Consider the following 14,425-nt stretch of genomic DNA (forward strand, 5'->3'; position numbering starts at 1 on the left):
GGATTATGAGGAGAGACTAAAGGAGCTAGGGATTTACTCATTGGAGAGAAGATGAGGGGAGACATGGTAGAGGTATACAAGATATTGAGAGGAATAAATGGAGTGGGCAGCCAGCACCTCTTTCCCAGGGCACCAGTGCTCAAAACAAGAGGACATGGCTTTAAGGTATTGGGTGGGAAGTTCAAGGGAGATGTCAGAGGGACGTTTTTCACCCAGAGAGTGGTTGGTGCATGGAATGCGTTGCCTGGGGTGGTGGTGGAGGCTGATACATTGGACAAGTTCAAGAGATTGTTAGATAAGCATATAGAGGAATTTAAGAGGGATATGTGGAAGGAAGGGGTTAGATAGTCTTAGGTGTGGTTTGATGGGTGGCACAACATGATGGGCCGAAGGGCCTGTATTGTGCTGTATTGTTCTATGGTTCTATGGTCTTCTGACCCTTGGAGAGATCCTGGTTAAAAGCTCCCCCCTGCATGCTTCTATTGATTGAAAAATGACTCAGTATGTGGTTGAATCCATGACGTGCCTGTAAATTCTCTATAATGATTTTTGTATTTCTTGCTATTTTACTTTCATTTTGTGCTTTCCATGCCTCACTTTCTGGATCATTCTTGACATTTTTTAAAACCCTTTCAATCCTCAGTCATGCTCCTGGTTTTTGGCAACATTACAAATCTCTTAATCTGATACACTGCCTAAATTTTAGATTCGGCCATAGTTTATATCACTTTTCAAATGGAGTCTTTATTCTTCAAGGGACTGTGTACTTGTTGAGAATTATGAATTGTTATAGTGAGACAGCGTGGCATCAGACCCTTCAGCCCAACAGGTCCCATTCTGATGGGTCACAGGGAGTGAATGGCAGGGACCTCCGGAGTGTTGATATACAAAGGGGCTTTGGGGTGCAAGTCCATAGGTGTCTGAACTGGTGACGTAGGTGCAGAGGGTGGTGAAGGATGCATTGTGATTGCCTTCATCGGCTGAGGCATTGAGTATAAGTGTTAGGACGTCATGTTGCAGCTGTACAAAACATTGGTTAGACCGCACGGAGCATTGTGTACAGTTCTGGTCACCACACTACAGGAAAGATGTGGTAGCAATGGAGAGAGCACAGAAGAGATTCACCAAGATGTTGCCGGGAATGGAGGGCTGTAGTTAAAAGGAGAGCTTGGATCAGCTGGATTTGTTCTCATGGAGTGTAGGAGGCCAAGGGGAGGTATGTAAGATTATGAGGGGCCTAGATACAAAAGATAGTTAGAAACCTTTTCCCAGGGCAGGGTACGTAGAACTAGAAGGCCTAGGTTTAATGTGAGAGCAGAGAAATTTAAAGGAGATCTGAGGAGTAAGTTTTTCACAGACGGTGGTGGGTGTGTGGAATGAGCTGCCAGAGGAGGTGGTGGAGGCAGGAACAGTTACAAGTTGAAAAGGAGATTGGGCAGGTGCTTGAATAGGAAAGGTGTGGAGGGATATGGGCCTAATGTGGGCATCAAGATTGGCATGGGCGAGGTGGGAAAAGGGCCCGTTTCTGTGCTTGAAAACAAACTGGTGGAGGATCTCAGTGGGTCAGGCAGCATCTGTGGAGAGAAGTGGACAGTCAACATTTCAGGCTGAGACCTTTCATCTGGACTGCCTTGTGACCCAAAACGTTGACTGCCCATTTCCCTCCACAAATGCTACCTGGCCCACTGAGTTACTCCAGCATTTAGTTTCTTTTGCTCCAGATTCCAGTATCTGCAGTCTCCTGTGTCTCCGTTTCTGTGCTGGACGATTGTGTGATTCTATGATCATTGCATCTATTTTACCAATCAAATGTGTACCTGTGGGACCCTGACTGTGAATCACATTCCCTCCTCCTCCCTCCTTGTCCTTGTGTTCATGTGGATTTCTCTCAGACAGCATAGGGATGTTAAAAGAGAAATAATGTCTGGGAAGTGAAAGAATCTTGCCTTTCGCCTGGAGCTCTGTCAGTTTTAGAACTTATTTACGGGATGTGGCATTACTGGCAGGCCAGCAGTAATTCCCCATCTTCCCGTAAAAAGGTGATGGTGAACCACCTTAAATCTCCACAGTCTATCTGGTGCAGTTGCTTCCACTGTGCTGTTGGGGGAGTTCCAGGATTTAGACCCAGTGATATTGAGAGAAGATCAATGCAATTCCATGTTGGGATGGAGCACCAGTCAGGCAGGCTGCTTTGTTGTGGATGGTGCTGAGCTTCTAGAGTGTTGTTGGAGCTACACTCATCCAGGCATGTGGAGAGTGTTCCATCACACCCCTGACTTGTCTTATAGAGGGTGAAGGGTTTGAGTGTCTGGAGGGGTGTCGCTCAAAGCAGGATACTCAGCTTCTGAGTTGCTCTTGTAGCCATTGTGGCATTTCCAGTTGAGTTTTTGTTCCATTGGTGACCCCCAACACGTTGATGGTGACAAGGGTAATACCACTGAATATCTCAGCTAGGAGAAAGACTCACTTTCGTCAGAAATTTCCATTGCCTGGCACTTTTGTGCCTGAATGTTATTTGCCACCTTTCAGCCCATGCCTGAATATTGTCCAGGTCTTGCTCCACACAGACATGGGCTGCTTCATTTGCTGAGGAGTTGTGAATGTCATTGAACATTGTGCAATCATCAGTGAACATCCCCACTTCTGACCTCATGATGGAAGCAAGGTCACAGAGCTGAATATGTTTGGGCTGCGGACGATGTCCTGAGGAACTCTTACACTGATGTCCTGGGACCAGGATGCTTGACCTCCAGCAACCACGACCACCTTCCTTTGTTGAAGGCAAGGCTCCAACCAGTGTAGAGTTTCCCTCTTGATGCCCATTGACTTCACTTTTACCAGGGCTCCTTGATCCCACAATCGGCCAAATGTTGTCTTGATGTCAAGGTCCATCTCCCTCACCTCGTCTCTTGAATTCTGATCATCTTCAAACCGAGGCTGCGATGAGATCAGTGATGCTGCTGGAACCCAAATTAGGAATCGCTTTTGAATCTGCACACTCAGTCTGGTGAAAGTGCTTGCACTGTGTTGTTGGGTAGGGAGTTAAGCCCTGTGATAATGAGGTAAGACCAACACAGTTCCGGGTCAAGCAGATCAGTGAGAAGGGTATTGTTGAATGAGCGCCACTTAATAGCACCGTCACCAGCAGTGCATAAAATTGAAAAGGGATTGATTCAGCCTGAGTTTCACTGTGGATTTCGAGGGCAGACGGTGTGGTTGCCCACTTTGGGTGAGAGAAAGATAGATTTGTGTACTCCTAAGTATGGGAACAGTGGAGGAGATGACAGGTTCTGGGTCTGTGCTGAAAAATGAGTAAAACTAATGAGCAGGTAGAGAACAAATAATTAGGGTAGTGTTGACCTCCGAGTGCTGGTATAGTGGTCTGCAATGTAAAGGATGAAACGTATACCATGGCTTGCAGAGCTGGGCTTGGACCCTGTCTAGACCAGTTAGAATCATAGTCAGACAACATGGAAACAGGCCCTTTGGCCCAACCAGTCCATGCTGACCAAGATGCCCGTCTAAGCTAGTCCCATTTGGCCCATATCCCTCTAAACCTTTCCTATCCATGTACCTGTCCAACTGTCTTTTAAATGTTCCTGATTCCACAATCCTGGGGAAAAAACCTGTGTGCATTCACCCTATCTATGCCCTTATGATTTTATACACCACTCTACGATCACCCCTCATTCTCCTATGCTCCAGTAAATAAAATCGTAGCCTGCTTGATCTTTCTATCGAGTCCTAGCAACATCCTCGTAAATCTTTTCTGCACCCTTTTCAGATCTTTCCCTTCCGATAACTAGTTTAAAACTAATAGAACTAAGGTCACTGGTGCCAGAGTGCTCTGCCACTGATGCCTCCGTCACTTATCCTGACCCATTTCCCTTAAGTAGGTCAAGGTTTGCCCTCTCCCGAGTAGGGCCTTCAATATATTGCATGAGGAAACTTTCCTGAACACACAACAAATTCCACCCCATTTAAGCCGTTAACCCAATGGCTTCCCAGTCTATGTTAGGAAAGTTAAAATGCCCTATTATTGTTGCAATTCTCTGCAATTTCCCTGCATATTTGTTCCTATAATTCCCATTGACTATTAGGGGGCCTATAGTACAAGCCCAACAAGGTAATCACCCCCTTCTTACTTCTCAGCTGCACCCATGAAGCCTCATTGGATGATCTTTCAGTCATTTCATCTCAGACAACTGCCGTGACATTCTCTTTAATCAGAAATGCAACTCCCCTTCCTCTCTTTCCTCCACCTCTCTCCCACCTGTAGCACCTGTACCCTGCCAGTCTTGTCCCTCCCTCAGCCGCGTTTCTGTATCCCAGTCCCATACCTATCCACGCCCTGAGTTCATCCACCTTACCTGTCAGGCCTCTTGCGTTGAAACAAATGTAAATTAATCCCTCAGTCTTTCCTCGCTCCCTGGCACGCTGCTGCCTGTCTTGTCAACTGACCTCACTGGCATTGAATTCTATCCGAACTTCCAGACTCCTCACTTCTGCTTTGGATCCCACCCCCCTGCCAATCTAGTTTAAAACCCTCCCCAGTAGCATGAGCAAATCTGCCCCCCAGGGTATTGGTCCCCTCCAGTTCAGGTGCAACCCGTTCCTCTTGTACAGGTCGCCTCTGCCCCAGAAGAGATCCCAATGGTCCACAAATCTGAATTCCTGTCCCCTGCTCCAACTCTTCAGCCATGCATTCATCTGCCATATCCTCCTATTCCTGCCCTCACTAGCAGCTGGCACTGGGAGTAATCCAGAGGTTACTACCCTCAAGGCCCTGCTTTTCAACCTCTCTCCTAACTTCCTATATTCACTCCACAGGACCTCATCCCTTTCTCTACCTATGTCATTGGTGCCAATGTGCACAATGACCTCTGGCTGCTCACCCTCCCCTTTGAGAATATGCTGCAGCCACAGAGACCATCCTTGACCCTGGCACCAGGGAGGCAACACACCATCCTGGAGTCCCTTTTGCGGCCACAGAGTCTCCTGCCCAGCCCCGAACTATCGAGTCCCCTATCACTACTGTCCTGTCTGCTTCACCCTTCCCTGCTGAGCCTCCGAGCCAGTCCTGGTGCCACAGACCCGGCTGCTGCTGCTTTCTCCACCATTCAGTGTGGACACTCTAGAAGCTCAGGGATGAAGGGAGGGGGCCCAGCACATTAAGGTGAGTGTACTTACTGGACTGATACTGCCACTTTAAGGGTTAGATTACAAAGACTGGCTTGTATTTCCTGATGTTTAGAAAACTAAGAGGTGATGTCATTCAGTGGTTTCATGATTGAAGTATTTGCCGGGGTAGACAGAGAGACACTCTTGTCCTGCACAAGTTCAGGGTCAACATCGGGAAACACTTCACACAATCCTGGAGAATTCTCCCAAGTTATTGTTGAGACTTGATGGACAAGGGTCAGATTTTGAGGTTGAATTTGGTTTGGGCTCAGCAAGGTTATTGGGGGATTAAAGATGCACAGGTTGTGGCTGGGTCAGTGTAGTTAAAATAGATCTCTTCTGAAGCTGAATCATGGAATATGCTTCAGCAGTTGAATGGTCTCCCTGTATTCTACAGTTTAAGCGAAAAGAACAGCGATACATGAAAAAGCCAGGTTCACCGAGGCCTCTCAGACTGTTTCCTGGTTTCCGAGTATTTGCAGTTCAAAAAATAATAATCTTGGTGTTCATTATGGTGTGTGGATTTGGTCACATCAGCACGGAATATTTTCCATTCGGATAGGGAATAGATTCATCCTTTCTCTGTGACCTGGGATCATATCCTGGAAACAAAGTGACTCAACATCTCCCCTCATTGCCTCAGCTGAGCAGGTCTGGAGAGGGAGTGTGGCAGCTAACTGCCAGGGACCCAAGTTGCTGGTAGACAGCCAGTAACTGGCCCTGTTGGTGAGCCTTGTGCTGTGAAACATTGATTTTTAATTCCTCTACAATTTACTTTTCCTTTGCAGAAGATCATTTCCTGTTACCTTTGAAGCATAAAGTAAACATTTACCAACATAACCAGCAGGACAATCCAACGGTCAATACTCAGGTACAGATCGGGCGAGCCAGGGCACCTGTCATTATGTTATGCTGCGGCTGGTTTTGCTGAGGGTCAGTGCTGCCAGTTGGTTAGATGTGTGCCTAACGTGGAGGTGGTGTGATTAGAGGGTGGTATTCCACTATGCTGTGCAGTAGAGCCAGCAATAGTGCTGATGTCTCTCAGCCAGAGGATTAATGCTGCATTGGTGGAAAATATACGTCTGTCTCGATCTCTGGTCGTGACCAGACTGACTATTTGTTTCCATCCAAGTTGCCTATCCTCTTTCAGCTCTCGGTGTTTACTTAGTCCTGTGCTAAACCTTTGAGCAAGGCAGCACTGTTCTGGTCAACATGGACCAGTTGGGCCGAAGGGTCCGAGTCACTGGGGAGGATCTTGCGTCATCGGGTCGTCAGTTGTTTCAGGACTCCCACCTGCCAGCTTCTGTTTGTCCCCACTTCCTGACTCTGGTTGCTGTCCACAGGGACGTTTGTGGTGACGGTATACAGGTTCCTCTTTCCCTATCAGTGTCCCTGCCCCTCTCTCCCCATCACCACTCCAGCTTACTGCTCACCCTTCACTCATCTGTTGAAGGGTGATGCCTGCACGTAGAGTTATATGGCACAGAAACTTGTCTGTGACAACCACCATGCCCATCCACGCCAGTCCCATTTGCCTGTGTTTGGCCCATATCCCTCTATCCTATCCATGTACCTGTCCAATGTACCTACTTGTTCCTTATCCCGAGTTTCCCCTGAACTCAGTGCCTTGCTGAGCCATTTCATAGGGCAGTTAACATTGCCGTGGGTCTGGTGGCAAACAGGAGCCAGAGCAGGCAACGTTGGCAGATTCCCTTCCCTGATTGTCATAAAAACACATTAGCTTCTTTATCATAGAATTATTGAAATGTACAGCACAGATAGAGACACAGAAACCCTACAGCACGTACAGGCCCTTCGGCCCACAAAGCTGTGCCGAACGTGTCCCTACCTTAGAAATTACTAGGCTTACCCATAGCTCTCTATTTTTCTAAGCTTCATGTACCTATCCAACAGTCTCTTAAAAGACCCTATCGTATCCGCCTCCACCACCGTTGCCGGCAGCCCATTCCATGCACTCACCACTCTCTGAGTAAAAAACTTACCCCTGACATCTCCTCTATATCTACTCCCCAGCACCTTAAACCTGTGTCCTCTTGTGGCCACCATTTCAGCCCTGGGGAAAAGCCTCTGACTATCTACCCGATCAATACCTCTCATCATCTTATACACCTCTATCAGGTCCCCCCTCATCCTCCGTCGCTCCAAGGAGAAAAGGCCAAGTTCACTCAACCTGTTTTCATAAGACATGCTCCGCATTCCAGGCAGCATCCTTGTAAATCTCCTCTGCACCCTTTCTATGGCTTCCACATCTTTCTTGTAGTGAGGTGACCAGAACTGAGCACAGTACTCCAAGTAGGGTCTGACCAGGGTCCTATATAGCTGCAACAATACCTCCCGGCTCCTAAATTCAATTCCACGATTGAAGAACAATACACTGTGTGCCTTCTCAACCTGCGCAGATAGTCGCCCTTTCAGTCCACCTTGTCCATCCCTCTCCCACCACCCTCTGTGAGGAAAAACTTACCCTTCAGATCTCCTTTAAATTTCTCATTTCTCACCTTCAACCTATGCCCCCTACTTCTAGACTCCCCTACCCTGGGAAAATAATTCTGACCCTCGTAATTTTATAAACCTCTGTAAGGTCACCCCTCATCCTCCGACATTTCAGTGAGAAGAAACCCAGCCTGTCCAATCCCTCCTTATAACTCCAGCCCTCCATTCCAGGCAACATCCTGGTGAATCTCTTCTGCGCTCTCTATTTTGCTGCCACATCCCTCCTACTGTGTGGTGACCAGAAATGTCACCAGAAATGACCAGAATATTCCAAGTGTAGTCTAACCGATGTGTGCTCTAACAACTGCAATATGGCATCCCAACCCTTGTACTTAATTGCCTTTACTGGTATTAGCTTTTCCTTCCAGGTTATTTAATTAACTAAATTTACATGATGGATGTGCTTTCTCAAATTCACAGATCATTAATCCAGTAAGGTAATCACCAGCTTTCTGTGTCCACTTGTTTGGCCACTGCCCCTTTCACGACCCTCCGTTGGTCTTGCCTCCAGTCCAGGCTCCTCTCTAAACTGACTACCCTCATTATGCACAGGCTATATTCAGATCTGCTATATAAATATGCAACTGCACTGTGTGGTGTGTGTTCATGTTTGTGGAGCATTGACGAGTCCAGAGGTAACAAGTGGTGAGGGTTGCAGCAGTCGATGGGCTGAGGGTGGGTGCAGAGGTGGAAGGAAGTCCGTGCGGTGAGGAGAGATTACAGAGGGGCAAGGTTGTTCAGTATTCTTTGGGTCCTGGTTATTGCAGGATTTCTTGCTTTGGGCCCTATTACTGGTGACAGTAACCTTTCTTTTCTCTCTTGCAGAATATGGAAACTCTGTTTAAGAATATGTTGGAGGACAATCCAGTTAATGTTCATCAGTTTCTCTTTAATGAAGAGTCAGCCATAACGCAGCTGCATGTCTTTGGTAAATGGTGGCATCGTTGTGCCTGCTCAGCCTCTCCTGTGATGAGCTGTTTTAGTTAGTGTTTGCCGTCTCTCCCCCATCACAACCCTACCTTCCCAGTTTTTTTGTTTCCCCTTCTGGGTACCCAGATTTTGCGAGATACGTGCGTACCGTGGTCCTCTGCTTCCTGAGTGACTGTTCTAACACACAGGGATGGCAGGCTATAGTTACCCTCGTGGGCTGCTCAGTAGTAGTATTAGTGATCTCCCCTCTGCAACTTGATGCCCCAGGGATCAAGACTGCCAGTCGTTCAGGTTCTTGCTGTCAATGGAAGGGAACTGGAACTCTGCAGCCACTCACAGGATTGTGGTGTGGTCACTGACTTTTAAATTGGTGCATAGGATGTGGATGTCATAGAACACAGGAGTGTACAGCACAGGAACAGGCCCTTTGGCCCACGATATCTGTGCCGACCACAATGCCAAATTGAACTGAATCTCTTCTGCCTGCACATGATCCATATCCCTCCATTTCCTGCATATTCATGTGTCTTTCCAACAGCCTCTTAAACACCACTATCATATCTGCTTCCACCACCACACCTCGAAGCGCATTCCAGGTACCCACCGCTCTCTGTATTCCTGTACATCTTCTTTAAACTTCCTCCCCCTCACCTTAAATGCACGTCCTCTAGTATTTGACATTTCTACCCTGGGAAAAATACTCTGACTGTCGACTGTATCTGTGCCTCTCATTCTTTTATACACTTCTATCAGGTCTCCCCTCAGCCTCCGATGCTCCAGAGGACCCAAGTTTGTCCAACCTTTCCTTATAGCTACTGCTCTCTGATCCAAGCAGCATCCTGGTGAACCTCTTCTGCACCCTCTCCAAAGCCTCCACATCCTTCCTGTAGCGTGGTGACCAGAACTGCACACAATGGAGTATTGGTGGCCTAACTAAAGTTTTACACTGCTGCAAAATGACTTCCCAAATTTTGTACTCAAAGCCACAACCAATGAAGGCAAGCGCACTTTACGTCTTCTTTACCACCTTGTCCACTTGTGTCACCAATTTCAGGGAGTTATGAACCCCTCTGTACATCAATGCTCTGAAGGGTCCTGCCATATACTTTCCTCTTTTATTTAACCTCCTAAAACGCACCACCTCACACTTACCTGGATTAAACTCCATTTGCCATTTCTCCACCCAAATTTCGAACTGATCTATATCCCACCATGTCCTTTAACGACCTTCCTCACTATCCACAAAGCCACCAATTTTTGTGTCATCTGCAAACTTACTAATCATCCCACTTACATTTTCCTCCAAATCACTTTACCTACATGTAGAGGTCCCGGCACTGACCCCTGCAGAACACGACACTACACACCCTTCTGTCTTCTATGACCAAGCCAATTTTGTATCCAACTTATGAACTCACCACGGATCCCATCTGACTTAATCTTATGGACTAGTTTAGAAGAGTGAACATAGAACAGTAGAGCATAGGAAGAGGCCCTTCGGCCCACAATGTTGTGCTGAACTACATCATAGGGGACTTGATGGAAATGTGAATGTGGAGAGAATATTTCCTCTTTGTGGAGAGCCAGTAGCTAGGGGTCTCTGTTTAAAAATGAGCTATTGCCCATTTAAAATAGAGATGAGACAATTTCTTTCTCTCAGAGGATGGTGAGTCTTTGGAACTCTCCTCCTCAAAGGGTGGTGGAAGCAGTTTTGGATGTTTCTATGACAGAGATAGGTAGAATCTTGATAAGCAAGGGTGCAGGAGGGTACTGGGGCCAGGCGGGAATGCAGAGTACATTCAGATCTGTCATTATCTCATTGAATGGTGGAGTAGGTTCAAGTGGTTACCTGTGCCTTTGAGGACATCAGCAAGGTGCAGCTCAGCATTGGGTGGTGGGTGAAGGGCGGTCTCTCCAGCTGTGTGCTCTGGCTGACAGCCCACACTGAGCTGGCAGAGAAGCAAAGGCTGCACTGGTTTACCGTGGGCTTGTGTTACTGCTGCAGATTCCAGTGAAGAGGACGGCACCTACGATGACGAAGACGAAGATGATTCCAACGACGGCAGCGACCAGAGGTACCCGGATACCTTCTGCGGCTTACGGAGAAGCTTCCTGTGTGATCCTCCGGTGCAGTCAGCTGGGCTTAAAAACATCTCCAATCCATACTATATAAAGGGTTCCAATTCGTACAGAGGATCAGCTGAGGTTGGTAAATGCGAGGTGCAGCTTTCTACAATACCAAAGGCATTGTCCAGCTGTCTTGGGGCAGAGGGTTTGGATCACTGCCAACCCCAGTGAGATCCTGACCTTTGTATATTCGTTGAAGGGACATGGGCTTCACAGGCTGAGCCAGCATTTAATTGCCTGTCCCTAGTTGCCCTTGAGAAGGTGATGGTGAGCTGCCTACAGTCCTTGAGGTGTGACTGTACCCACGGTGCTGTGAGAAACATAGAAAACCTACAGCACAATTCAGGCCCTTCGAACCACAAAGTTGTGCCGAACATGTCCCTACCCTAGAAATTACTAGGCTTACCCATAGCCCTCTATTTTTCCAACAGTCTCTTAAAAGACCCTATCATATCCGCCTCCACCACCGTTGCCGGCAGCCCATTCCGCGCACTCACCACTCTCTGAGTAAAAAACTTAACCCTGACATCTCCTCTATACCTACTCCCCAGCACAAACCTGTGTCCTCTTGTGGCAACCATTTCAGCCCTGGGGAAATGCCTCTAAATATCCACACGATCAATGCCTCTCATCATCTTATATACCTCTATCAGGTCCCCCCCTCATCCTCCGTCGCTCCAAGGAGAAAAGACCGAGTTCACTCAACCTGCTTTCATAAGGCATGCTCCCCAATCCAGGCAACATCCTTGTAAATCTCTTCTGCACCCTTTCTATGGCTTCCACCAGAACTGAGCACAGTACTCCAAGTGGGGTCTGACCAGGGTCCTATACAGCTTCAACATTACCTCCTGGCTCCTAAATTCAATTCCACGATTGATGAAAGACAATACGCCATATGCCTTCTTAACCACAGAGTCAACCTGTGCAGCTACTTTGAACGTCCTATGGACTCAGAACCCAAGATCCCTCTGATCCTTCACACTGCCAAGAGTCCTACCATTAATACTATATTCTGCCATCATATTTGACCTACCAAAATGAACCACTTCACCCTTATCTGGGTTGAACTCTGTTGGGGAGGGAGTTCCAGGATTTTGACCCAGCATCGGTGAAGGAATGGCGATACATGTCCAAGTCAGGGTGGTCTGTGTTGGAGAGCAACTTCCAGCTGGTGGGGCCAGTGTTGGTGGCAGTGACCCTGTGCCTGGTCCCAGAGAGATCCCTATCCTGATGTGGGCCAGTATCAGCTCTGGTGTCCCACCCTGGGCCTGCGTCTGTCCTGGTGAGAATCCTCCCCACCCTGGGCTGGTGTGGGTAACGCACGGTGTAAATGGTAACACCGTCAACTTAATTCTGATGTGTCTTGAAGGAAGCTGAAAGAATTGGTCAGGAGCTGGTTCAGGAAGAAGAGCAGGCTAAGAGGAAGGCCGAGAAACGGAGACTTAAGAAAAAGGTAAGTGTCTGATCTGAATGAACGATAGAACCATAGAACAGTACAGCACAGTACAGGCCCTTCGGCCCACAATGTTGTCCTGCCCTTCAAACCACACCTAAGACTATTTAACCCCTTCCTCCCACATATCCCTCCATCTTAAATTCCTCCATATGCTTATCTAACAATCTCTTGAACTTGACCAACCACCACCCCAGGCAGCGCATTCCATGCACCAACCACTCTCTGGGTGAAAAACCTCCCTCTGACATCTCCCTTGAACTTCCCACCAGATACCTTATAGCCATGTCCTCTTGTTTTGAGCATTGGCGCCCTGGGAAAGAGGCGCTGGCTGTCCACTCTATTTATTCCTCCCAATATCTTGTACACCTCTATCATGTCTCCCCTCATCCTCCTTCTCTCCAATGAGAACAGCCCTAGCTCCTTTAGTCTCTCCAATCTTGCTTAACTCAGGATATGGGTTAAAACTAGATTTAGGGTAAGAGATTTAGCGGGGATCTGGGGAGAACCTTCTTTACCCAGAGAGTGGTGAGTACCTGGAATACACTGCCTGAGAGAGTGGTGGTAGCAGAGTCGTGGACAAGCACCTGAATTGCCCGGGCATAGAGACTACAGGCCAAGTGCTGGAAGATGGGAATAATATGGATGGGTGCCCACTGGTTGGCATGGATGTGGTGGGCCGAATGGCCTGTATCCATGCTCTGTGACTGTATGGATCTGTGTGGAGGTTTGCATTAACCCAAGGCCCTGTGTGTTCCATCATCCAGGGACCTGCATTAACTCAGATCTCCATCTGATCCCTCCCTAGGGACCTGTGCTACCCCTGACCCATGCCTAGGGGTCAGTGTTAAGACAGGACACCACCTTGACCTAAAGCCCAGTGGGTGCATCAACTCAGGCCAATGTGTTACTGATCTGTGGTGCAGTAGTTGTATTAACCCAGGGATCTATATCTTCCATTGCCTAGAGATTTGCTTTAGTCCAAGGCACTGTATAATCTATAAACCTGGTATTTGCATTAACCTAAGGATCCATCTCTGAATTAATTCAGGGCTCAGTTTTTATTCCGGCACAGTAGTGTAGCGGTTAGTATAATGCTTTACAGCGCCATCGACCCGGGCTCAATTCCGGCCGCTGTCTGTAAGGAGTTTGTACGTTCTCCCCGTGTCTGCGTGGGTTTCCTCCAGGTGCTCTGGTTTCCTCCCACATTCCAAAGACGTACGGGTTAGGAAGTTGTGGGCATGCTATGTTGGCGCTGGAAGCGTGGCGACACTTGCGGGCTGCCCCCCAGAACACTGTACGCAAAAGATGCATTTCACTGTGTGTTTTGATGTATATGTGACTAATAAAGATGTCTTGTATCTTATCTAGTAGCTGTACTCAGCTGTTCAGCTGCTTGTGACAATATTTTGGCATGTGGACGAGCATCCTGTTATATAAATGCTAACACATCCCCCACCGTGCTGTAATAAAAGCAGGTAACAGTCATTGACTGGATTTAATTTAATTTCACAGAGACAGAAAGAGAGACGACGGCAACAAAAATTAGAGAAAGAAAATAGAAGTGAGGGTAAAATTGAAGCGAATGTTAATGATAAGGTGAGAGAATTTGCTGCAGACTTTGTAACAATTTGGGTCAAAGCAAACGTGTATTGAGGGGCTTCTTCCCTTTGTATTCAGCAGTGCAGGGAATATGCAGCGCTGGTGTCTGTCTCAGTGTTAGTGCCTCGGGTGTTGGAGCATGAAACAGACCACGTAGTCCTTGTACAGCTGCAACATGACTACTCATTGCCCCGACCAGTGAAGGCAAGCATGCCATGCACCTTCTTTACCACCCTATCCACTTGTGTGGTCACTTTCGGGGAGCTATGGACTTGGACCCCAAGATCCCTCTGTACATCAATGGTCATAAGATTCCTGCTACTTACTGTATACTGTCCTCTTACATTTGACCTCCAAAGTGCAACACTTCACACTTGTCCAGATTAAACTCCATCTGCCATTTCTCTGCCCAAATTTCCAACTGATCTATGTCCTATTCATTAATGATGAAGTTCACCAACATCACTGGTGTGCCAGCTTTTGGCCATCTGAGGAAAAGAATGTTTGAAGGTGAAGACCTTAAAGCATATGGTGTTGGTATGGTAGACCATCCTGCTGTACCCTTCAGAGGTGTGGTCTGTGGACTCCAGAGACCTGAAAGCCCTGGAAAGGTGCCAC

General features: G+C 47.6%; 1 protein-coding gene across 2 annotated transcripts in view; it reads left to right on the forward strand.

The window, feature by feature from the left end:
* Positions 1–14,425, forward strand: part of si:dkey-33c12.4 (uncharacterized protein LOC560112 homolog) — a 56,354-nt gene that overhangs the window by 14,994 nt on the left and 26,935 nt on the right. For both annotated transcript variants that reach the window (XM_052010402.1, XM_052010403.1), the window contains exons 2-6: positions 5,970–6,052; positions 8,521–8,623; positions 10,631–10,830; positions 12,122–12,205; positions 13,721–13,804. In XM_052010402.1, the coding sequence (XP_051866362.1) occupies positions 5,970–6,052; positions 8,521–8,623; positions 10,631–10,830; positions 12,122–12,205; positions 13,721–13,804 (554 nt within the window). The remainder of the gene's footprint in view (positions 1–5,969; positions 6,053–8,520; positions 8,624–10,630; positions 10,831–12,121; positions 12,206–13,720; positions 13,805–14,425) is intronic.

This window comes from Pristis pectinata, chromosome 2 (genome assembly GCF_009764475.1).
Source record: "Pristis pectinata isolate sPriPec2 chromosome 2, sPriPec2.1.pri, whole genome shotgun sequence".
Taxonomy (NCBI): domain Eukaryota; kingdom Metazoa; phylum Chordata; class Chondrichthyes; order Rhinopristiformes; family Pristidae; genus Pristis; species Pristis pectinata.